This window comes from Sus scrofa, chromosome 12 (genome assembly GCF_000003025.6).
Source record: "Sus scrofa isolate TJ Tabasco breed Duroc chromosome 12, Sscrofa11.1, whole genome shotgun sequence".
NCBI classification, from domain to species: domain Eukaryota; kingdom Metazoa; phylum Chordata; class Mammalia; order Artiodactyla; family Suidae; genus Sus; species Sus scrofa.
The window spans coordinates 53,670,323-53,694,765 of record NC_010454.4 but is presented as its reverse complement, the minus strand read 5'-3'; the positions used below and the strand labels follow the sequence as shown (position 1 = coordinate 53,694,765).

Below are 24,443 nucleotides of genomic sequence, written 5' to 3'. Positions count from 1 at the left end.
TTGGCGGCTCCGAGCCCCGCATGTCCTTTCAGGAGCCCCGACCCAGACAGCTGCGGGGTAGGGGCCGCAGCCTAGGCTCCTCGAGAGGGGATGGCTCAGCTTCCACTGCCGCCCTGCCAGCCTCCCCGCCCTCTGGCCACGTGGTCACATGGCTTCATTTACATTTGACTAGAACCTGCAGTTACCTGTTAGGCAGTATTTGGGGAGAGCCAGCTCTTGTCCAGTACATATAAAGGGCTTGTGAGCTGAGGAATACTGGTCCTAGGGGTGTTTCAGAAACCCGCTTCCAGTGGAGTTCGTGCTGGCTGAGGCATCTGTGGAGCTTAGGACCCAAGTTCCATCCCTGGCCCAGAAACGCCATATACCTCGAGGTAGCCAAAAAGGAAAAAGAGCTGATTTCGGCAGTTCCCTGGCAGCCGTGGTCACGGCAGTGACTTGTTCTTCTGCATGCCATGGGTGCCACCAGAGAACAGAGGAAAAAAAGACAAAGCCGATCTCATCATTGTGCCCCAGCACCGGTCCATTCAGGCTTGTCTCACAGACGTGCCATAGCTGCAGCATGGCAATAAGCGACGGCCCAGAAGCGCTGTAAAACAAGCCATCGCGATGGACGCGGTTAACTTAGCTTTCATGTGTGCCCCACTTTCCTCCAGAAAAAGAAGTCATCGCCGTGATTTCCAAGCTCCCAGGGAATGGCACGCTCTGGGCTTTGCTTTTTTTCTTCTTCTTTTTGAGACACCATTCACCACCCTGAAATTCACCTTTTTAGAAAGTAGATAATTGAGTAAGTTTCAGCATATTCACAAAGTTGTATAGCCATTGCCACCGTCTCTAATTCCACAGCCTTGTCATCATCCCAAACTTCCTATCTTGGCCGTCACTCCCGCTCCCTCCCCAGCCCCTGGGCCACCGATCCACTCTGTGTCTCTGTGTCTTTTCGCAGTGAACTAGTTGAGTGAAATAAAATGAGCCACTCAAAACAAATGTATAAGGTACTTGGCAAATTATATTACCACCTTCCCTGTATTCTATTTAATAAGAGTTGTAAATATTTCACCAAGTGTGAAGTGCTTTGTTTTATTTAATCATCACTTAAACAGAAACTCAACGTTGATGAGGCAATAAAACGTCTGAAGGGTTCCAGCTCATTGAGGGTTTATACTAACTCATCCTGCCCTTCACTGCATAGAAACGTTCAGTTTTGTCTCTGCAACTCCCAGTTCCTTTCTGGTGTCTTCTTGCTGCTTTTCGGGAGCTGTCTACTCACAATGAGTTTTGCATAAGTTTATGAGACCCGATCCTCATTCCTTTTCTCACCAGTACTCAGTGGGCAGCCGGCTTTCCAGGCGTGGTTGGGCATCAGCTCTGTCTTCGCAGTTTGGTCTCCGTAGAGCTTCATAAAGCTCTCGTTGTTCTGGAAGGTAACCTGCCAGACCCAGTGGAGAACATCCCGTGACAGGCCACACCTGGCATTTCTTCCTGCCTCTGTCCGCAGGCTAACCCGCCCGGCGTGCTGGCCCTTCTGGATGAAGAGTGCTGGTTTCCTAAAGCCACGGATAAAACCTTTGTTGAAAAACTCGTTCAAGAGCAAGGGTCCCACTCCAAGTTTCAGAAGCCTCGTCAACTGAAAGACAAAGCCGACTTTTGCATCATACATTACGCGGGAAGGTAAGCCTTACGGAGCTCCCGGCAAAGTCCTGGGTTTGAAATTTCACTGCATTTGATGACGGCTGTAGCAAATGTGCTGACCCTGAAATACAGTACCTGGTACAGAGGCGTTGCCTTCGAGACAACCCGTTTTTTGGCCTGTTGGTTTGGTTTGGTTTGTTGGGTTGTTGTGTGAGTGTTTTGGATTAAAGCTGAAATGGGGAGTTCCCGTGGTGGCACAGTGGTTAACGAATCCGACTGGGAACCATGAGGTTGTGGGTTCGATCCCTGCCCTTGCTCCGTGGGTTAAGGATCCGGCGTTGCCGTGAGCTGTAGTGTCGGTCGCAGATGTGGCTCGGATCCCGCGTTGCTGTGGCTCTGGTGTAGGCTGGCAGCTACAGCTCTGATTCGATCCCTAGGCTGGGAACCTCCATTTGCCGTGAATGCGGCCCTAGAAAAGGCAAAAAGACAAAAAAAAACTGAAACAGTTTCTCGGTTTTGTTTTCCTGTCTCGCCCCGGGGGGCTGTGGTTCCGGCAGGTGGACTACAAGGCCGATGAGTGGCTGATGAAGAACATGGACCCTCTGAACGACAACGTGGCCACCCTCCTGCACCAGTCCTCCGACAGGTTCGTCGCCGAGCTCTGGAAGGATGGTAAGGACGGGCCTGTGTCTGAGATTAAGCGCAGCTGGGACCTTACTTGGTTTATGGCTTAGGAGCCACTCTTTGCCCTGTAGATGTGTGTATAGTCTGTCCTTGGCAACGCTTTCCTCTCCCTAGAGCAGGGCTGCCGTTTTCGGGAACTCACCCGCTTTAAGTTCCTTGGGTAACAGGATGTCTGCCTTCTTGGTCGGGTGCTGTGGAGAGTGTGGGAACGTTCTAGTACAGAGCCATGGACAACTGCTCCCTGGCCTCGGGCCACCCCGTCCAGTCCAATCACATTCAAGGGCACGGGCATGCAAAGCCCTTGAAGCCTTGTGCCTTTTCTCTGTGCCGAGTCCACACGTGCACAAGGCGGCTGGGGGATAAGCTCAGATCCTCTGCAGGTGGAGCAGTTGTTTTTATTTCCTTGCAGTTCTTTTGTTTGCACAAACCTCAAGTGGCAATTGTGGCAATTTTATCATAGGCTGGAGGTTTTGCCCATACCAGCAAAACAAAACACCCATGTGTCTGTGTGCCCGGCAGGACCAGCAGGTGCGAGAGCTCAGGGCCCTCTCTGAGTTGTGTCCTGGTTGGGCCCACCGCTTTGCTTGGCCTCAGGCCACGCAGGACCTTAGCTCTGGATCTACCCGGGGCCGAGGCCTTGACCCTGAGGCCAGGCCTGTCAGTAACCTGGCTCACCTCTGCCTTTTCTGTAGCATCTCAGGCCTTGTCATCAGCTGTCTAGATGTCTCAGCGATAGAAAGAAACGCACAGAGCAGATCAGAGGGCTTAGGGCAGTCGGGGCCAAAGGAAGGACCACAGAGAAGGTGAATGGGAGGAAGATGACCTGAAAGACAGTCTAGTCAAGGTCATGTACATGGGCTCAGACAAGCCGAGGGGCCCGCGGGGGTGGGCGGGGAAAGGTCAGGCGATGTCCCAGGGAGAGGGCCCAGAGGGCCCGGGGGGAAGGTCAGGTTCCCAGCAGCCCAGACAGAAGCGTTCCACCATCGCGCCTTTGGATGGAAGTCCTCGCCTGGCTGCCACATGCTCCCTGTCACCTGGTCAGTCGAGAGGGCGTGTGGGGACGCTGGAGAGAACAGGACCCCCAGGTGGCATCTGTAGTGCCCACCCGGCTGGGGGACTCTTGACCCTGCCACTGGGAAGCGTGAGTGTGGAGGCCGAGACACAGGTCCAGAGTAGAAAAAAGGCCTCTGAGCTCTGGTGGCCACATGGCTGGAAAGACCAGCACTGGTGACAGAGACGTATGCATGGAAACGTCACAAAAAGAGGAGAAAGGAGAACCACTGCCCTTAAACTGTTGAGGTGGGGATCCATTCGCAGGGCCTCCCCTGCCCCCCAAGGCCTGATAGCACAGGAAGGGGCGTGAGCCGTGCAGACGGGTTGGCGACACGAGCCCTGAGCCGAGCTTTCCCCGGGGACCACAGAGAGGGGCGCGGAGGTCAGACGGCTGCAGGAGGTGGCGGTTCTCCATGTCTTGAGCTCGTCGGAGGGCCAGGCGCTTTCCCGCCCCCACCTCTCGGGCAGTCACATGCTCCTCGGGCCTTAAGTGTGAAGCGTGAGCCGGCTCATGGGGACGCGCCCATCTAGGGATGGGGGGCATTTTTAGAAGGGACGTCCTCGCGGGAGAAGAGGGCCTCGAGCCAGTGCGGTGGCTGGTCACGGCGTGGGAGGGCAAATCCCGGCTCGGGGTGACACCCCGTTGGGCCTGATGGCGAGCGGGGCCTGAGGCCCGCCCGCAGGGAGCCCCGAGTCTCGGGTGGATTTGACTTGATTGACCAAGTGGCACCAGTAGGTTTGCGGGCCAGGGAAGGAGCTCAGCGTGCCCGGGGTAAAGCGGGCAGTGGTGTGTTGGATGGATGGGGTGAGAGCCCGGGAGTGGGGGGTTCGGTGTGAGGCGAGGACACGAGCTGTGGACGGGGACAGAAAGCTGAAGAGAAAAGGCACCCAGGAAACTAGCATTTTACCATTAGAGTCTCCACAACTGATTTTGTCTCTTTCAAGAGAGGAGAAGCGGCGTTTGGGAGTGATGACAGCAGGTCCGGGTCCCCTGAGGACCCTGCCTACTGGCCCTGATCTTTCAATTTCTTAACCACAACTAACCTGGTGGGAAACACCTTTCAAGCCCCTGACTCATTCACGTGATTCTGCACTTCTCCCCATACGCCGACTCCTCGGTCACGGTCACGGTCATGGGCAGGGAGGAGGATTCGGGACCGTCCAAGACGCGTTCCCTGCCCGCCCGCCCCGAGCTTTCATCCAGTTGAAACCTCGGGACGCACGCAGATGCAGTATCGGACTAAGGGGCCTCAGCCTCAGCCTCCTCCCCCACCCCACCGTCCCAGGTCCTGGGGAGCCCAGTTTCAGGAACGTAAGACCTGGCGGGTGGCGGTGGGGCCGCAGGGATGACGCACATCCCATATCACAGGTGCAGGTGGCAGGTCTTACAGGTAGGACCACGTCTGGAGCGTCCTTACCTGCCCATTTGTGCTTTTCATCAGATAGCGGCAGAAAAGTTGCTTGATTGCAGAAACTCCCAGAGGAAGGGCGTGCAGCCCGGGGCTCCCTCCAGCCTGGCCCAGGCCCTGTTCACCTGCCCCCGTCCAGGGCTCGGACCGCTGGAGCCCCTGCCTTTCTACAGCTTGTGAGCATGTTTGGCCACTTTTGTCAGAATAGGCTGGGAGGTGCCTTAGCCGGGTGTGATCTGGCTGTGCCAGCGTCCACTCTCGAGAAATCCTGCATGCGTGCCCTCCTGGTCATGCTGCTCCTAGCAGGGAGTCCTGCCGGCCACAGCTTAGGCGGACAGTTACTCAGTTTAATGTGAGCGATGGACTCAGGTGCCAGGCTCCGACTTTGAGGCCCCTGGATCTCGTGCATGAGGTCGGCGGCAGGCACAGAAGTCGGCAGGGGTCCTGAGGTGGAGAAGTCCTCGTGCCCACTCTGCATGTGGAGCTGCTGGGGAGGAGAGCTGCTCTCTAGGAGAAGGAGCTGGGAAAACTGTCATTTTTTTCTCTTACAGCCACATGAATCAGAAGCAGAAAATGACAGCTTGACTGAATGTGTGAATACATGATGTGTGAATATGGTTGGCCTGCGAGGGTGGATACCTTGAGTGTGGAAGCATTTCGTGTTAAAATAACCTTTGTCTTAGAGTTTTCTCCAGGCCAAATCAGGAGAAACAAGGTTGATAGGTGGCAGCCCTGCCCTAGAGATTCACAGAGTCCTACTTTTTGCTAAAAGATGTTTTGGGATCTGTCTACCAGCTGCACATGATTTCTTGCCACTTCTTGGGGCTGATATTACAGGGGGGGGGGAAACCCTGAAAATTCCATTTTCATGTAAATGTGACTCCTCGGGTATTTCCCTGAGTAATGGTATGATCGATAAGTATGATCTGATGATTGGAAGTTACTCTAACCTTTTGCTACAATAGAACTTGAATTTTGTTTTCCTTAAGGGTGGTCACTGGTTGGTAATTTGTATTTGAGGTAAATGCTATTTTCAAAATCTGCATTGAAAGTAAAATTCCAGTAGAGCGTGAATTTCTGACAGTAAAAGCCATAATGCTTATGTTTACCACAGTGTTGCAATTTGTTGCAGTCTTGTCTGGATTTGCTAATTACGAGATGATTTTATGAAAGACAGAGCAAATAGTTCCTAAAGACTCGCATTAAACTTCATCCTGCATTTATTTACATGGGACTACTAGCCCTTTGACATGGATACGGTGTGATGCTCGCACCCGGCGCTGGGAATGATCCAGCCACATAAATGTGTTTGATAAAGAACGTTGTCCCAACGCGCAAATTCGCGGAACAGTAATGTTTGCACGGGCTCTGCCCTGGACTCGCTACTTTTGTAGCCCGATTGCAAAGTTGACTTGTGATGTCCAAATGTCTTCACACTAACTGAAGTGTTTGTGTATTTGCTCTTCTGTCCTCCTGTTTTTGCTGTTTCTCTGCTTTAGAGATTCAGAATATTCAGAGAGCTTCTTTCTATGACAGTGTTTCTGGTCTTCATGAGCCACCAGGTGAATGGATAAAGCCTGTAGGTCTTGCAGACACAAGGGGTGTCAGCCCAGAGGAAGAACATGCCGGGGGGCTGGCAGGGGGGCTGGGGAGGGCAGGGTAGACGGGGCGTGGGGGGCGGCGGTTGGGGGCGCTGGCTTCTGGGTTTCTGTTTTTGTTTTGCTCATAGACCTGCATGAACCTTCATTTCATGCTCAGTTTTATTATCCTTCAAGGCCCCTGTCTGAGTGCATCCACGATTCAGTCGCTACTGCCTCCACATTGCTTCTTCTTTCCCGCATAGCCCGTCAGCACCGCATAGCCAAAGGTCTGTCACTACCTTGCCCGGTAGTGGCCCCTAGACACACAGTCCGCCAGGGGATCGGGAGGAATTGATCCGCCAGCTGAGATCCCTTTGTCTTTGAGTTAACCTTTGCATTTTCAACTCGAAGGAGCTCCAAGGAGGAGTGTTTTTCTTTCGTTAACATTTTGTGAGTAAATACACGATTATCTCACATACATTGGTCTCATCGTTACACGTTTTATTTGGAAATTTATGTGCATTGCTGGCCACTTGGCTTATTTTGAACTGAAAACACTGAAACTGTCTCTAAGGCTTGATAGGTGCAAGCTGAGACAGAGAGTGGAGTGTGAGAATTGGTACCTTGAAACCTGAAATTGTACCTTTGGGCCTTAGGGTTTGAATCCATAGCCCTGTTTAAAATCTTACCTAACCTGTAAATCAACTGTAATTTAAAGATAGGTAGATAGAACATGGAAAGGTAGGAAGAATACAGCCTAACCACGGCAAAAAGGCCCTCCCAAAGCCTGCTATAAATGAAGGTCACCCAGCCTTCCACTTGTTTAGTGAAACTGTCACTAGAGGAGTTCCCGTCGTGGCGCAGTGGTTAACGAATCCGACTAGGAACCATGAGGTTGCGGGTTCGATCCCTGCCCTTGCTCAGTGGGTTAACGATCCGGCGTTGCCGTGAGCTGTGGTGTAGGTTGCAGACGTGGCTCGGATCCTGAGTTGCTGTGGCTCTGGCATAGGCCGGTGGCTACAGCTCCAATTCGACCCTAGCCTGGGAACCTCCATATGCCGCGGGAGCGGCCCAAGAAATGGCAAAAAGACAAAAAAAAAAAAAGAAACTGTCACTAAAATTCAAAGATAAAGTCAATTTCATCTTAACAAAATTTCCTTCATGGTTTTTGGAACATAATGCTGAGATTGAAATTCATCCCAAAAGTAATTTAGAGCTATGTTAAAGAAACCTACCCCTTTTAATCCAAGATTCTTGACCTCAAAAAGAGGGTGCAAGCGCGCTATTGTGGGGGGGGGTGCCAAAGACTATTCCGTGAGCTGGGATGCCTGTTCCACAGGAGACGTCTTCCAGGTTGGTCATCCCTGCCATCGAGGTGCGGGCAGGGTTGAGAAGTGGGGCGAGGGAGCCGGGAGGCGGGCGACCAGCCTGGGACTTGGGCAGAGCGCCCTCTTTAAATTCGTTCCTCTCGCCCGTAATTTCTAAGCTTTCAAGAGTCTTCCAGCCCGTGAGCCCTTACTGCTTATGCCTCCTCTCCTGGACCAAGCAGGCTCACTCTAAAGTGGCGGTGGGGGCGGGGGGAGGGGCCCCAGCACCCAGTTTTCAGGTGCAGCAGCCTTGCCCCCCCACCCCACCCCGTGGCCTGTCCCTCTGCTGCAGCTCAGAGGCTCTGTCCTGTGGGACCATGATCTTCAGGGCCCATGGACCAGGTGCTCCTCTGTGCTGCAGGATGGCGCACAGAGCTGCCCTGGGTGACACCATTGCCACAGGGAGCCAGCTCCCCCTCTCGCATTCTCCCTCGGCACTGGTGACGGGCCTCGCCTGTCTCCGGGTGAGGTGGCCTCTGGCCTCCGGTTGAGGCGCTCAGCTGAACCGTGTCAGTTCGTCTCTCCTTCTCCTTGGAGGGCCTTCATCCACCGTGGCTGCGTATGGTCTTTGAAGTTGGAGGTAGTGTTTCTGCAGCAAAAATCTTCTCCTTGACATGTGTTTATGGATTCAGACCCCACGGAGAGGGTAACGGGTTTGTAATGAAAATGTGGGCTTTAGCATTTTCAGTGATTTCTCGGAAGACAAGGGATGCCAGGGATCCAGGCCCCCAGCCCGTGGTCACCTTGCACACGCCAAGGGGGTGGGCGCCCGCGGGGCCCCAGTGCTGCCCAGACAGCCAGAGTGTCAGGGAGACGGCTCGGTGAAGAGTGTGCTTTTGAGGACAGCAGTGTGATTTCCAAAACCATCAAAGAACACGTGCCGAAGAGAAAGGAACAGAAATCCGAGGGCAGGATAAGGCGGTCGTCGAGTTTCTCTGTCCCCCCAAGCACGGTATTCTTCCAGATCCGTTTTGAAAGCCTGGGTTTCTGGGATCAGCTGTAATGGGTAGGTTAGAGCAGTTTCCTGACCTCAGAGTTGTAGGTGGGGCTTTTTGGCTGAAGGCTCTGTGACCACAGGGGCTGTGTCTGTGGCTCTGGCCCTGATCCTGCCTGGTACAGGCGACTCGCCCTGACCCGGGAGTGTACCTGCCGTCTCCTCCAAGGGTAAGTTCCAGAGTTCTGTGAACCCCACCAGGGCTGGGGGGCAGCCGCAGCTCCGGGAGGGCGGCTTCCAGGCCGAGCAGCGGCTGCAGCAGGTCTGAGCCGTGATGGAGAAGACCCTCGGCCCGCCAGCTGGTGGCAGCAGCCCTTGCCCCCGCGGCAGCCCTGAGGCTCTGAAAGGCACACAACGGCGGGGCGTGGCCACCAGTCCCTGGTCCCTCGGGCTCCCTTCATCTTCCAGGGAGTCCTTACCTACCTTCTTGTCCTAATAGAAATGGGGCTCTGAGCCACTCAGTTCTTCTCTTAAAGCGCTAGGATCCAGTCGCAAAAGACAAAGTCGTGCTCTTTTTTGATCTGTGTGGGTCCTATCCGGTGGGCCTAACCTCTGTTTTCCCTGCTTTTTAGACACACCAGGGTGGGCTGGCCTGGTTTCCAGGTGGCGCTTCGTGGCCCGCCGCTGCTTTGTGCTGCTCCCCGGGGCCGGCTCCTCCCTGTTTCTTTCTCTTGAGTCCTAACAGGGGCTGGGAACTCAAGGAGAAGCAGCCTCCGAGCCCAGCCCTCACGCTCCGGAGGCCCAGTGGGGACAGGGACACTCAGTTCTCAAGGTCATTGCGGGTGTCAGGTGAGGCCGCGTGAGCCCGGCCCGGCCCACGCACGCTCCCTGGTCCTGCAGCTGCTGTGACTGCTGCTGTGCTCACGAAAAACAGAACAATCCTTGGACGTTCCTTTTCTTGGCCATTGTTTCACGTGGGTCCTCTTCTTTTATTGGTGCCTGAGGCCCAGCTGATGGGCAGCCATGCTGGGCTGCCTGGCGTGGGCTTGCATGACACTCCTGGGACCAGGAGCAGATGTGCAGGAGACCCTGGGGACGGGGGTGGGCAGTGGGGGGGCTCCCAGTTTGCCCAGATGACTTCGGCTTCTGCAGGGGTGGGGGCGTCAAGGAGACAAATTCAAGGTCATTTTAACACAAGTGCTTGGGAGAAGGAAGACGGCTTTCCCTATCAATCACTTGCTGCCTGTCAATCTCTGCACTTCCTGGAACGTTTGTGAAATGTCCAGGATACTCTAGAAGGAGCCACAGCTTCATTCTGCAGCCCAGTCATGTGGCCGTTGTCAATCTGCTACTACTGTGTCACGGGAGAGACTCTGGAGATAGACCATTCAGCTGCTCGGGATTGCTTCTGGGAATTCATGGTAGTTGAATGTTTGTTCCAGAATCATTTTTAGCTGTTGAGATTGTACCTTAGAGCATAAGTGTCGCCACCCGTGTAAATGAGCACTGAGAACCCGCCACGCACCTGGCACCATGCCAGGTATGCAGGCTTCTGCAGGGTAGGGGTATGTGGCCTGGTTCTTCACCATCGTGTCTGGGGAGTAAACTGAACATTAAGATAGGTCCCCCCCCCTTTTTTGGTTTTGAGCTATATTAACTAGAGGGAGTTTCTGGAGAGCTGGCTCAAATACTTCAAATTAAAATAATAGCACTTGGGAGTTCCCTTGTTGGCACCGCAGCGGCTCAGGTCGCTGCTGTGGCATGGGTTCTATCCCCGGCCTGGGAATTTCCTACATGCCAAAAAATAAAGATAAGTAATAATAATAACATCACAAGGCTGCCTCTGCAGGCTGTGGAGATTCCCAGGCTAGGGGTCGATTCAGAGCCACAGCTGCCGGCCTACACCACAGCTCACAGCAACACCAGATCCTTAACCCACTGAGCAAGGCCAGGGATTGAACCTCCATCTTCATGGATCCTAGTCGGGTTCGTTACTGCTGAGCCACAGGAACTCCCTTTTCAGGCCACTTTGCAACCAAATGATGAAGTGCAGCAGCTACCTCGGCCTGGCCCCACGGGTAGAACAGGCGGTTAAACAAAGCCGCCCTTCACCCCAAAACCCGGGGCTTGAGACACTCTGAGGTTTTAGTAGCAGTATTAGGTCTTGGAAGAAGCAGTGATGCTCACTTCAGGGCATTGTCAGAATCGTCTCTGCATTCTCTGCCTTTCTCTGAAAGTATTTCTCTTTCGCCTGCAAGATAGTTTTGCCTATTGGTAGAAGCTAACCCTAGATTTAACTTTTTGAATGTTTAAAAATCCTGAAAGTCCAAAGCATTAATTTTCTTAAAAATCTGAAGATTTAGCTTTGGATTGCTCTTATTAAATTTGAAAATGAGGTTCATAATGATTATAATTTTTGTTTACTTATTTCTTTTTAAATCAGCCCCTGCTGGGGGCCGGGGCATCCCACGCTGTGGAAAAGCTGCCCTCCAGATAAAGAGCCGCAGACTGGGCGGCCAAACAGCCGCAGAGTCAGCAGGGCACTCCTGCTCTGTGTTTCGGGCCTGGCTTGTTCTTTTTTTTTTTTTTTTTTTTTTCCGTCTTTTTGCCTTTTCTTGAGCTGCTCCCGCGGCATATGGAGGTTCCCAGGCTAGGGGTCTAATCAGAGCTATAGCCACTGGCCTACACCACAGCCACAGCAACTCGGGATCTGAGCCGTGTCTGTGACCTACACCACAGCTCACGGCAACGCCGGATCCTTTACACACTGAGCAAGGCCAGGGATCGAACCTGCAACCTCATGGTTCCTAATCGGATTCGTTAACCACTGAGCCACGATGGGAACTCCAGGCCTGGCTTGTTCTTGGGGGCGATTTTGTATTCATTCAGTGGACACTTATTTAAGTGGGCCAGGGGCCATGCTCGAGCCAACACGGGGAGGTAGGGAAGGCAGAAGAAATGTGAGCTGGTGATCAGGGATCCAAGGGCCTCCGGGACCAGCTCCAGGACCCCGTGTGTATCCGATGCTGGAGAGATGCCCCAGGAAGCTCAGTCCAGCAGGAAGATTCGTGGAGCAGAGTGGATGGAAGTGTACACCGCAGGCGGGGTGGGCTGGAGGAGAGGGGGCGGGGAGGGAGTGGAGATGGGAAAGCCGGTACAGGTTTGCCAGGCCGGCCGCAGTGGAAGGCAGAGGGAAAAGGATGGAGGAGTTCCTGTTGAGGCTGAGCAAGTGAAGGACCCACCATTGTCTCTTTGAGGATGCAGGTTCGATCCCTGGCCCCACTCAGTGGGTTAAGGATCCAGTGTTACCAAAAGCTGTGGTGTAGGTGGCAGCTGCAGCTCCGATTCAACCCCTGGCCCAGGAACATCCATATGCCACAGGTTCAGCCATAAAAAAGAAAGAAAGAAAAGAAAAAAAAAAGGATAGAGACGTGAGGGCTTTGAGATTTTGAGACAATGCAGCTGTTTGCCCGGCTGGGCCGTAGGCCTGTGTGGGAAGGTGACCGGGAGCTCCCTTCGTGCAGCACCTCACGCTTTCCAGGGCTCTGGGTCTGTGAGTCAGGTCACCTTGGCTCCATTTCACAGAGGAACAAACTGAGGCTTGGAGAAGTTGGGTGACTTGACCGAGATCCCACAGCTCCCGGGTGGCAGGAACTTGACCCTCTGGGTGCAGTTCTTCATCCCTGTGCGCCGATACTGGGCTGTTGCTGGGACAAGCTGTAGGAGAAAGCGGGGGATTCTAAGTCCAGGAATGAGTTACTTGGTTAGTTTTAGAAATAACTGTTAATTGCGACCCTGGGGCCAAAGTTATGACTGGAAAGCACAGCAGGTGGCAGGGCTGGAGGATGAGAGGGAGGCCGGGGGAAGGACCTGGTCAGGGCCTTGTCCCAGCCCCGGGAGAGGTTGGAGCCCAGGCCCGGGCACTTGGGGGAGGGCTGGGCTGAAGGCTCGGGAAGTTTGGCAGCTGGAAGTGACAGGGGACTCTTGGCTTCTGGCTTGAGTAACCAGTGGTGATGCCTGCACAGGACACACAGGAGGAAGGACAGGGGATGGGCTCCAGGTTAGGGCCCTGACGCTCAGCCCCCTTTCTCGTCCTCATCAGCCCTTCCTCCTCGGCCCAGCTCCTTGGGGCTTGTCCCGCGCGGGCCCCCTCTTTTCATTCCCCCTTTAGGAGGCTCATCCAGTCCCAGAACTTGACTAGCTGCAGGTCAACAGTTCCCAAACCTGCCTTTTCTGAGCAGCAGGCTGGAATGTTCCTCTGCGTCCTCGACGTCTCATCTCCGCCTCGGTGTCTCTCGGGCACCCCAGACGTACATAGAGTTTGGCTCCGTCCTCCTCCCCGCAGAACCCTTTTCTCTTCCCATCTTCCCAAGGGCACCGCCAGCCGCTCCCCGGCTCAAACCCAAATCCAGGAGTTCTTGACCCGTCCCTCTGCCTTATTTTCCCTGTCAAGTCATCCTAAGAGCAAGTCGATCCTCCCACCAAAACATCTGGAATCTTCCTTCTCGACCGTCCTCTGTAACTCCAGTTCAGGCTGCCATCATCTCAGAGGCTGGACTCCAACCCTGACTGCCCGCCTCCTCCCTCCTGATGCCTCATTGGTGCCGGATGCTGTCACTTCCTGCCCCTGGGCCCTCACATCTGCTCTTCCCACTGTCTGAAATGGTCCATCATCATCCCCCCACCCCATTCTTACCCTTTGGGCATTAAATGTCATTTCCCAGCGGGACCTTTCTCACAGCGTCTTGTTCTTTGCTTTTGGCGCATTTCTCACCATCTGTAATTGTGAATATATCTCCTGTTTGCTTCGTTTCTTTGCTAACATACATGTAGCAAGCCTGTGGTTTGCCAGGCATCACCCTGGGTTAGAGGGAGGTGCTATCAAGTAAAAGCAGACACGGAGGCAGCTTCGTGCTTCTGGTAGAGAGCAGATCGGGGCTCTGGTGCCTGGTGCCGGAGTCAGGCATGGGAGTGGCGTCCTGGATGAGCTCACCCAGGGTGAGGCTGGGCCGAGACGGCCGAAGGGCAGGAGGAGTGTGCCTGCACGCCAGCGCTGCCTCCTTCCAGGGAGGATCTCAGGAGAGCGGAGTTCAGACCTCGTCGTGTGATGGGCAGGCGAGAAGTCACCAAGGAGAGGGCGGGAGTTGGGGCGGCAGGTGTTCGTGGTCCCCAGGAGAAGCGGGGTGGGGAGCTGATGGACGCGGCTGTGCTGGTCAGCAGGTGAAGGCCAGGCTCAGGTTCACCAGGCACCAGACCTGTCCCTGCCTGAGTTGGGTCACACAGGGAGCTGAGGGGGCCGCATGATGGGAAATTGGCTGAAAGGCGTAGAAGTGCAAGATGGGGACAACTCTAGAAAGAAGCGTGGCTCCAAGGAGATGGAGAAGCAGGCGGATGCAGGGTTACAGGAAGTTCGTTGTCAAGGCGCCCGGAGGGGCGGGTCTGTGCTGTTTGCTGCTGGAGCAAGTGCAGGGGGACAGCTGAAGACACAGGAAAGCACGGTGGCGTCTGAGGGGACGGAGGGCTGGCTCTGTGCACAGGCAGGAGGAGAAGCCGTGACCTAAACCCTCGAGTCTGACGGCTTCACTCGGGAGACGGTGTAGACAGGACAAACGCCTGGGCCTGGCGGCCAGTCCCCGCTCACCGCAGTCCCCACTGGAGGCCTGCGCGACCTGACCAGTTCCCTCGCCTCCTGGTCATGGTTTCCGCTTCCCACAAACCTCACTGGAGACCGAGGATTGGAATCAAGACTGAGGCTTTGCTGACAAAGCCCTTCATTCGGTGCCAGGTCCCATGTGCTTTCTCCCTTGGGGACAAACGAGAAAAACGGAGGGGACCGCTAGGGTTGAAGAGAGTGTTGAGAGGGATAGTTCAGTTGATACTCTGATTTTTAAAAAAATACTCAGTGTTTCATTCATTCACCGGGCGTTTTTTTAGATGAGAGTATATCAGGGACCAGACGTTCTGCCGCAGCTGGTGCGCTGCCGCGTGCGCCGTCAGCGGGCGTCGGCTGCGTTAACGGAGCGCAGTGTTCGAGAGGCGAGGTTGGACTCGGCTTAGGCGCCGATTCTTTTCGGGGCCGCTGAAGCTGTGTCCTTGCCCCTTCCCTAAGTGTCCCCTGTGCTCTGGGGAGACAGCTGAGGGTGACTTAGCCCCAAACACCCGAGCCGCTGTGACCTCACCTCTCCCCGGTGGCCTTTCTCCGTGGAAATCTACTGACTCGTCAGAGCTGCCCCTGGTCCCTGATGACTGAGCATATTCACTCGGAGGATCTGCCTTTACGGTCATAGCTTTTTAGGTCCGTTTTTAGAAGCCATTTCCTCCTTTGAGACGGGTCGCAGTGTCGGTTTGTGTCAGTAGTGCCAGCCAACGAGCTCTCATTTCCCAAATCATTGTGTATGCAACAGGCCAGTGTCATCAAAGACAGTGAGTTCCCGCGGGTAGCGCAGCGGGCGGCATCTGCTGGTGTGTGGTGTGAACTTGTCAGAGCACCCCGGTTCCCACCCTCCAAGTGTGTGGCTGTGAGCTCCCCGGCTTGTGCAGTGTCTAAATAAGCTGACTGCCTGACCTCTATGGCATCTCCTACCATCCGTCCCACAAAGCTTGTGCTGCTGCACTTACCACTCTGTCTTCTCGTCCCCCGCTAACGAGTTAGATGCGGCTCATTTTCCCACCTCGCTTTTATCCCCCCCAGTGGACCGGATCGTGGGTCTGGACCAAGTCACGGGGATGGCGGAGACGGCATTCGGCTCCGCGTATAAGACCAAGAAGGGCATGTTTCGGACCGTCGGGCAGCTCTACAAAGAATCTCTCACCAAGCTGATGGCCACGCTCCGGAACACCAACCCCAACTTCGTGCGCTGCATCATCCCCAATCACGAGAAGCGGGTGCGTGGGTGTTCGGGCAAAGCCAGGCCCGGGTTTAGGACTGGTCTCGGTCGGGAGGCAAAGCTGAAGCTGAAAATCCGTCCTCTGCTTACTAGGCCGGCAAACTGGATCCGCACCTCGTGCTGGATCAGCTTCGCTGCAATGGTGTCCTGGAGGGGATCAGAATCTGTCGCCAGGGGTTCCCCAACCGGATCGTTTTCCAGGAATTCAGACAGAGGTATCACCCACTTTTAAGCTTTGTCCCGCAGGGATCAAGCGGTGAGGGGACAGGAGAGGTTTTCCCTTGTTTCCTGGAGTTTCCGCCTTCTTTTCAGACAGGAAGGGATCCATCGCATCATTCCCTTTATTGCTGGTCAGGCACAGGGGGGCCTGCTTTCCACACAGGCAGGGTGCTCACGACCACTGTGGGTGCAGCAAAGACTGCTGCCCCCGGCCTCTGGGCCCTGAGGCAGCCGTGAGGAAATGCAGAGCGCCGAGAACTCACAGTTGATTCATTCCGGCAGTTCCGCCTGTGATTGCAACATAATTCAGGGGCGGGGGTGGGGGGCAACAATTGCGTGCAACAGCTCGATGCGGGATCGCTGTTCCCACACCAGGGATTGAACCAGGGCCGCAGCAGTCTCTGACCTGGGAGAATTGACCTCGGCTTTCGTTTTGCTGCTGCTTTTAAGAAATAGAAACTAGGGGGATTCCAGTCGTGACGCAGCAGAAATGAATCCGACTAGGAACCATGAGGTTGCCAGTTCGGTTCAGTTCGTGGCCTCACTCAGTGGGTTGAGGATCCAGCATTGCCGTGAGCTGTGGTGTAGGTCGCAGACGCGGCTCGGATCCGGCGTGGCTGTGGCTGTGGCGTCACTGGCAGCTACAGCTCTGATTAAACCCCTAGCCCGGGAACCTCCGTAAGCTGCGGTGTGGCCCTAAAAAGGACAAAAGACGGAGTTCCTGACATGGCTCAGTGGTTAACAAATCCGACTGGGAACCATGAGGTTGCGGGTTCGATCCCTGGTCTTGCTCAGTGGGTGAAGGATCCGGTGTTGCCATGAGCTGTGGTGTAGGTCGCAGACTCGGCTCCAATTTGACCCCTAGCCTAGGAACCTCCATATGCTGCGGAAGCTGCCCAAGAAATGGCAAAAAGACAAAAAAAAAAAAAAAAAAAAGAAATAGAAACTAGATCTGCAGAAAACCTCAGGTTATCAGCTGGTCATTTTTTTACTCTTAATTTGACATGATCGCCCGTATCATAGCCTCTTCGAGAAAGCAGAATTCACAGGCAGTAGGAAAACATTTCCACAAATTTTTACAAAAGGCTTTTTTTTTTACTGCTTTTCTTACAGATATGAGATCCTAACTCCGAATGCTATCCCTAAAGGTTTTATGGATGGCAAACAGGCTTGTGAACGAATGGTAAGCTTGTCTTGATTTTTCCGGCTCAGCGTGGGCTGTTGATACAGTCTTTCCTGTCACAAAATCAGTAAACAAACCCTTTTCTCTCTCAGATCCGGGCTTTAGAATTGGACCCAAACTTATATAGGATTGGGCAGAGCAAGATATTTTTCAGAGCTGGCGTCCTGGCGCACTTGGAGGAGGAAAGAGATTTAAAAATCACCGACATCATCATCTTCTTCCAGGCTGTCTGCAGAGGCTACCTGGCCAGAAAGTAAGTGGGAGGCCAGGAACCAGAAAGTTCGAAGGGCGCGCCTGGGCCGCGCCCGCCGGGTTCTGTGCTCGACACGCCAGGGCGCGTGCGACACGCGTGCCTGTCCTGTGGAAGTTGGATTCTGGTGGGACCCAGAGCCAAGGAAGCAGACACACCTTCTATAAGGACACAGCTGGGGGCCGAGACGACGATACCGCGTGGGTCCTCGGGGCGGGCTTCCCCGAGCCTTTGTCGGGATGGAGAGGGCCATGCCAGGAGGAAGAGGGCAGCTGGAGAGGGGGCAGGAAGCACGGCCCGGGGAGGGAGGGGCTGGTTCACACAAGGGCTCTGTCGGGGGCGGCGGGCACATGGCGGGAAGCCGCCTACGACCACAACTGTCAAAATGCAGTGTTCTCCCCCTTGCCGGAGACTGAACGTGTTTCTGTGTGTGTCACACGTTGGCCTCTAATTCCCCATGGGACGGCGTTTGGAGGTGGGGCCTTCGGGGTGATGGGGACACGAAGGTGGAGCCCCCCTGAGTGAGTTCATGCCCGTCTAAGAGAGACCGCAGCACTCCCCTGCCCTTCTGCCGGGGGAGGCGACAGGGACAAGACGGCTGGCAGCAAGGAGCTGTGCTCGCAGCGGACATGGCAGCGGCCTGGGCTGTGACCCTGGGCTTCCCAGCCTCCCAATCGGTGGGAAATGCACGCATGTTGTTTATAAGCCACACACACAGGGCGCTTTTCTTTACTCAGCGCCCCCTGCCACTCTCCCCCAGGGCCTTTGCCAAGAAGCAGCAGCAGCTGAGCGCCCTGAAGGTGCTGCAGCGGAACTGCGCCGCGTACCTGAAGCTGCGGCACTGGCAATGGTGGCGCGTCTTCACCAAGGTGGGTCCCGCTCCCCGAGGGTGCGGGGGGCCGGGGTGAGGCAGGGGGGTGGCAGGGGGACGCCACGGTCGGTGCTTGATGTTGTCCCAGGTGAAGCCGCTGCTCCAAGTGACTCGCCAGGAGGAGGAGCTTCAGGCCAAAGATGAGGAGCTGTTGAAGGTGAAGGAGAAGCAGACGAAGGTGGAGGGGGAGCTGGAGGAGATGGAGAGGAAGCACCAGCAGGTACGGCACTGGGCCACCCCGAGCTCCGGGGACGGCCCACCCAGTTAGCTTGCAACAAACAGCGTCTGGGGTGATTTCACCGCTGCCCAAAGCGCAGACATGTGATGGCGGAGGCAGCAGGTACAGCAGGCCAGGCAGCCAGGTGTCTGTGTCTGTGAAAGCAGCTCGATCTCTTGCATGTTTGCCCGTGGACGTGCAGGCGACCAAGTCTGGTGTCAGCATGTGTTTAGACACCTGTTTATGGTGAGACTCCCAGTATCATCACCTTCCTGTGACGGCTCTCAAGAGCAAGAGAAAAAAGTAAAAGATGAGTTAGTACAAGCCCGCCCCCCCCACCCCAGCCACAGGGGTCTTGGCTGCGTCCCCTTCCCAGGAAGCTGTGCTTCACGGACAAAGCAGAGACTCAGGAATGTTGGTAGGTGACAGTGATGGGAATATTCAGGGACAAAAAGCTTCACGTTCAACCTGATACCAGACGGCGGCAGTCACCATGAACTTGCTGGCATTTGCATATTTCTCCTCCTACCCTTTGGTCCCTTTGTGAATTAATAGTAAGAATGGGAATTCTTAAAATAGCATAAAGTTCACATGTCTCCTTTAGGATAACTTGAGACAACAGGAACAAGCAAAAGTTTTCATCCAGCTTGTTCTGCTAGAGACACATTTGGAAGTTCTGCCACCAGTGTCATATGTTGAACTCTGGGTGTCTCTGGTCACACGCACTGACCACTGAGGTCCCGGTGGCGGTCTCTTGTGCACGACGGGCCAGTCACAGCACCGGACGTGTTGCTGTGATTGCAGCTGCTGGAAGAGAAGAATATCCTGGCGGAGCAGCTACAAGCAGAGACGGAGCTCTTCGCTGAAGCAGAAGAGATGAGGGCAAGACTTGCTGCTAAAAAGCAGGAGTTAGAGGAGATCCTCCATGACTTGGAGTCCAGGGTCGAAGAGGAAGAAGAAAGAAACCAGATCCTGCAGAATGAAAAGAAAAAAATGCAAGCACATATTCAGGTATCTGTAATAGTTCTTATTTAAGATTATATTTTGGGGTTTCCAGGTGGACCTGTTGACTAAATAGATGCTAAATCCAAAGAGGTTTGGGATTCTTTAGTTCATCAAGGAGCAAAAAGAGCCTGAGTCGTGAGTCCCCACCCTTAAAAGATGAGCTTCATGCGAAGCACACGCATAACGGATGTCCTTCAGACGTCGATTTGTTAGTTTGTTTAGGGGTCTTTTTTATGTTTTGATGCGGCATCTTCCCGAGTGTAAAGTGGTTGGAAGTAGAAACATCCCACAGCCTGGAATTCCCGTCGTGGCGCAGCAGAAATGAACCTGACTAGGAACCATGAGGTTGCGGGTTCGATCCCTGGCCTCGCTCAGTGGGTTAAGGATCTGGCATCACCGTGAGCCATGGTGTAGGTCACAGACTCGCTTGGATCTGGCATTGCTGTGGCTGTGGTGTAGGCTGGCAGCTCCAGCTCCAACTGGACCCTTAGGCTGGGAACTTACATATGCTGTGGGTGCGGCCCCAGAAAAAAAAAGGAAGAAACATCCCTGGGTCCTTGGGGCCCGGGTTTGGTCTTGGTGTTCTCATTACTAATCCCACTGCTCGTGGCATCCGTGGGAGAGGCGTCCTCAGGGTGATTCTGGGCATAAGAGATGGTCACAAGCGCTGAGCAGGAGGTGGCCAGATCCCCAAATAAGCAGCTTAGCCCTTGCTGGTAGCTACTTTCTTCCTGAGATGCAGGCCGCCCTCAGGTGAAGCACAAGCCTCTGTGATTGAAAACCCTGGCACGACAGGCTCCGGGGCGCAGCCCCCCTCATTCTCCTCTATTCCCACCAGCAGAGCCCGGGCACTCCGAGCGTCACGGGGTCCAAATCTGCTTCCGCTGCTTCGTGGGTGTATCCGTGTCAGATTTCCTTTCTTCCGGGTCGCTCCCTTCCTTTCTCACCACATGGCTTAACTTTGCAAAGCACCAGCGATTCGGACATGGCTCAGGACCACAGGAGGCAGGGGCGTGTTCCCGGGGCAGATGCCCCGGCCGGTCAGCCCTCCGGACACGCTCCATCCTCCAGCGCACGCGGCTTCCCAGTCTCCCAAACAGGCCAGCAGGGCATCACGGAAGCTGTGGAGCAGGCCTCGCTAAGCAGCCCTTCTGGTTCTAGGACTTTATCTAAGTAGGAGATTCAGCTATGGCAATATTATATACAGTTATACAGAAAAAGATGTTTATCTTTATGCATTTTTGTAATACGTTAAGAGAGTTGCCAAAAAGCATACATAATAAGATCTAACTGAAAGAATTTATATAACTGACAGACTTAGAATTTTTATAAGGGATGATACAGAAGATGCAGAGTGACCTTCATCAGCAGCAGTGTGTTCGTGGTGGCATGTGACCTGCCCCTTGTGCCCATCGCCCTGAGGCTCTTTTGCTCCCTTGGAGGAGGGGCCCCGAGGCGCCTCCAGTCCTGCCTGTGAAGGTTTAACACCTTCACGTGAATTGCATCACGCTACTTTCTTTAGAAAATAACTGTTTCCTCATAAGAGCAGGAAGAGGGGCTTCTTTGGTTTTTCAACACTTTTTACATTCATATCCTTCACTCTCCACTCTTTGAAACTTAAGGTTTTTTGCACTGTTACCTTAATTTATTAGCTCCATGGTAAATTCATCCAAACACATTATAAACATACTTATGGTATGGTTTTTTTTTCTCTTGTGAAATATCTGAGGTTCTGTGGTAATTACATGGCCCTTGGAAAAACCAACTTCGTTGGTCCCTTATTTTTATTTATTTATTTATTTTTAATGGCCACACCTGTGGCACATGGAGGTTCCCAGGGGGTACCAGTCAGAGCTACAGCTGCCAGCCTACACCACAGCCACAGCAGCGAGGGATCCGAGCCGTGTCTGTGACCTACACTGTAGCTCATGGCAATGCTGGATCCTTTTACCGAGTGAGGCCAGAGATCAAACCTGCATCTTTTTTTTATTTTTCCAAATCTGCATCTTCATGGATACTAGTTGGGTTCTTAACCCACTGAGCTGCAATGGGAATTTCAATCCCTTTTTTTTTTTTTTTTTTAATGTTTGTTTATTTTTTTGCCTGTGAGGCTTTCAGGGATTTCTGATCTGTATCCTTTTCAACTAAAACTACTAGAGCTATTTTGGGACTTTGTTTTTTTCCAGTAATAAATGATTATTATAGAAATCCTAGAAAATACAAAATAGCACTTAGAGTCTCCTCCCACCCATCACCTCCGTTATCCCTGTTTTTGGCATGTATTTATTCCAAACACATACATATGGATTCATTCCCTAACTGAATTACACTGCATGTGCTGTTGCAGTCCCTGCTTTAGTCACCTGGAGGGGGCAGTGCAGGATGCAGCAGACGAAATCCAGACTGTGGAACTGTAGACAAATGACCTGTGTCATTTGGTGAGAAAAGGGGAGGAGAAAGAAATTGGGGGGAACCTAGAGATAACGGGGGTCCTAAGAGGCTCATCAGCCAGTCACAGTGTGTGAACCTTATCTGAACTCCGATTCACACAAATGCATTTTTGAATGGTGTTCATCTTTTAGAGACACAGCCCCAAGGTTTTCCAGATGAAATAAGATGTCTGGGATCTGCCTCAAAATAACCCCAGGGGAGAAGCCAGAAGGTGGGGGTCTAGAGGAATTGACCTTGGCCATGAGCTGTTGCTTGTTAAGCTTGGGCCGATGCGTCTGTGGCCAGGCTTGTCCTTGCTGCTGTGCACTCGGGTGTTCGAAGGGTTTCACAATAAAAAGTTTATCTTTTGTTTTATTCCTCAGTCGACTATGATGAATTATTTAGCCCAATTTACCTCTGAAAGTGTCTTAAATGAACTATACATTGATGTATATGTAAATCCCTATTCTGTAGCGCATGTATTTATTAGACACACTAATGCAGGCTATGAAGTAGCAGCTTGTCAGAGTAAAGTGCATGTGAACGCGGGCATCCCTCCCTGTCTGGTGAGCCGCTCGTGTTGTGAACAGCACGCCCGGCCTGAGACAGCCCTGCTGCGCCAGCTGTACCATTTCCCTTGCTGTTCCTGAGTTCTTTTCTCCCCTTTTGTGGCGGATATACATGGTAGAGTAATTTCAGTGTGTGTTTGATGTAGTTGGAGTATATTTTTCATATGTCCCTGTGTTACTTAACTACTGTTCTAAAATCTGGATTTTAATCGTTCCATGTTATTTCATTTTACAAATATCCCAACTTTTAATTACCAAGACTTTTTGAAGTGTGGTCATAGTTCCTTGATACGATGAATAACGTTACCACTGGCTTTTTTTCTGTGAATCGCATCTGTGACTTGTCCTGAAATGGCTGGTTTGAAAGAAGCGCCCTTTTGCAAAGCTGCGGCACCTGGCCATGCTGGCTTCCGGAAGAACGGACCCCTCTGTCCTCCATGTGTAGTGGTCACAAGTTTTTGTTTCACATAATGTATTTCACATGTTTAAAAATATCTTCACCATTTGAAAATCGAGGCTCGGTATTTCATCTTAATGGGCATCCCTCGACTGAACAGGTATAGAATCTATAGAGCAAGCAGGAGCCTGACTGCCTGTGCTTTTTCACAAGGACCTGGAGGAGCAGCTGGACGAGGAAGAGGGGGCCCGCCAGAAACTGCAGCTGGAAAAGGTGACGGCAGAGGCCAAAATCAAGAAGATGGAAGAGGAGATTCTGCTTCTCGAGGATCAAAATTCCAAGTTTATCAAAGTAAGAGACTATTTGCGTTGAGGGAGTTCCCACTGTGGCGCAGCAGAAGCAAATCCAACTAGGAACCATGAGGTTGCAGGTTTGATCCCTAGCCTCGCTCAGTGGGTTAAGGATCCAGAGTTGCTGTGAGCTGTGGTGTAGGTCGCAGACATGGCTGGGATCCCTCATTGCTGTGGCTGTGGTGCAGGCCAGCAGCCGTAGCTCCGATTAGACCCCTAGCCTGGTAACCTCTATATGCTGCTGGTGCGGTCCTAAAAAAGCAAAAAAAAAAAAAAAAAGAGAGAGAGAGAGAGAGAAGAGAGAGAAACTATTTGCATTGAAAAGCTGATTTTAGAATATGGAAAATACTTGCATGGATGCTCTGACTGAAAGTGGCTTCAGGAGTTCCCTGGTGGTGCAGTGGGTTAAGGAGTTGGCATTGTCACTGCAGCAGCGCGGGTTCCATCCCTGTTCCGGGAACGTTCATGTGCCACCAGTGCTGCCAAAAAAAGAAAGTGGCTTCAAACAGGAAATCCTCAAGCTTTCAGGTTCATTTACTTGGTTTTCTCTCTAAGTCTCTATAGATCTTTTGTGTGTTTAGTTTTCTAAACACAGAAACTAACTGACCCTTACACTCCCCGTGGTGCTTTAACCTGCAGGTGTTGTGCACACAGATCACCCACAGTGGCCTGTTCGGGCCTGCGTGTTGATTCACTCCCACCAGCCGGGCTGAGCTCGGGTTCGTCCCCACGGGGCGTGAGCCTTTGCTGCCTTTTCGGAGTATGCCCTCTGCTGGGCACAGAGCCAGAAGTACCTATTCTCTAGGTAGCAGCAAACCCAGTGGTTATTTTGAATGCCTTTTCTGAAGCAGTGTTTCCTGTTCAGGAAAAGAAACTCATGGAAGATCGCATTGCTGAGTGCTCCTCTCAGCTGGCTGAGGAGGAGGAAAAGGCCAAAAACTTGGCCAAAATCAGGAACAAGCAAGAAGTGATGATCTCGGATTTAGAAGGTTAGTATTAGAGGTTAGAGAAATTTAAGACTAAGACACGTGAGTCTTTAGATTTCACTTGAATCGAAACACATGGGAGTTCCCATCATGGCACAGAGGAAACAGATCTGCCTAGTATCCATGAGGATGTGGGTTTGGTCCCTGCCCTCGTTCAGTGGGTAGGGGATTCAGCAATGCCTCGAGCTGTGGTGTAGGCCGGCAGCTGCAGCTCCGATTCACCTTCTAGCCTGGGAACCTCCATATGCCGTGGGTGCGGCCCTAAAAAACAAACAAAGAAAAAATCAAAAAGCATGGAGTAGGAGAATATGTCCATAGGGAGTGCTCATTATTAAAACAGGTCTCTTAGGGGAGTTCCCTGGTGGTCTAGTGGTTAGGATTCGGCCCTGTCACAGCTGTGGCCCAGGCTCGAACCCTGGTCTG

The 24,443-nt window shown here is 53.1% G+C and overlaps 1 protein-coding gene across 1 annotated transcript in view; it reads left to right on the top strand.

Annotated features, from left to right (window-relative positions):
* MYH10 (myosin heavy chain 10) overlaps window positions 1-24,443 on the top strand; it is a 133,974-nt gene that overhangs the window by 86,787 nt on the left and 22,744 nt on the right. Inside the window, 12 exon segments of the mRNA XM_021067863.1 lie at window positions 1,496-1,672; window positions 2,187-2,301; window positions 6,275-6,337; window positions 15,348-15,541; window positions 15,637-15,758; window positions 16,876-16,945; window positions 17,038-17,198; window positions 17,956-18,064; window positions 18,155-18,286; window positions 19,088-19,294; window positions 22,898-23,035; window positions 23,900-24,023. Of these exon segments, the coding sequence (XP_020923522.1) occupies window positions 1,496-1,672; window positions 2,187-2,301; window positions 6,275-6,337; window positions 15,348-15,541; window positions 15,637-15,758; window positions 16,876-16,945; window positions 17,038-17,198; window positions 17,956-18,064; window positions 18,155-18,286; window positions 19,088-19,294; window positions 22,898-23,035; window positions 23,900-24,023 (1,612 nt within the window).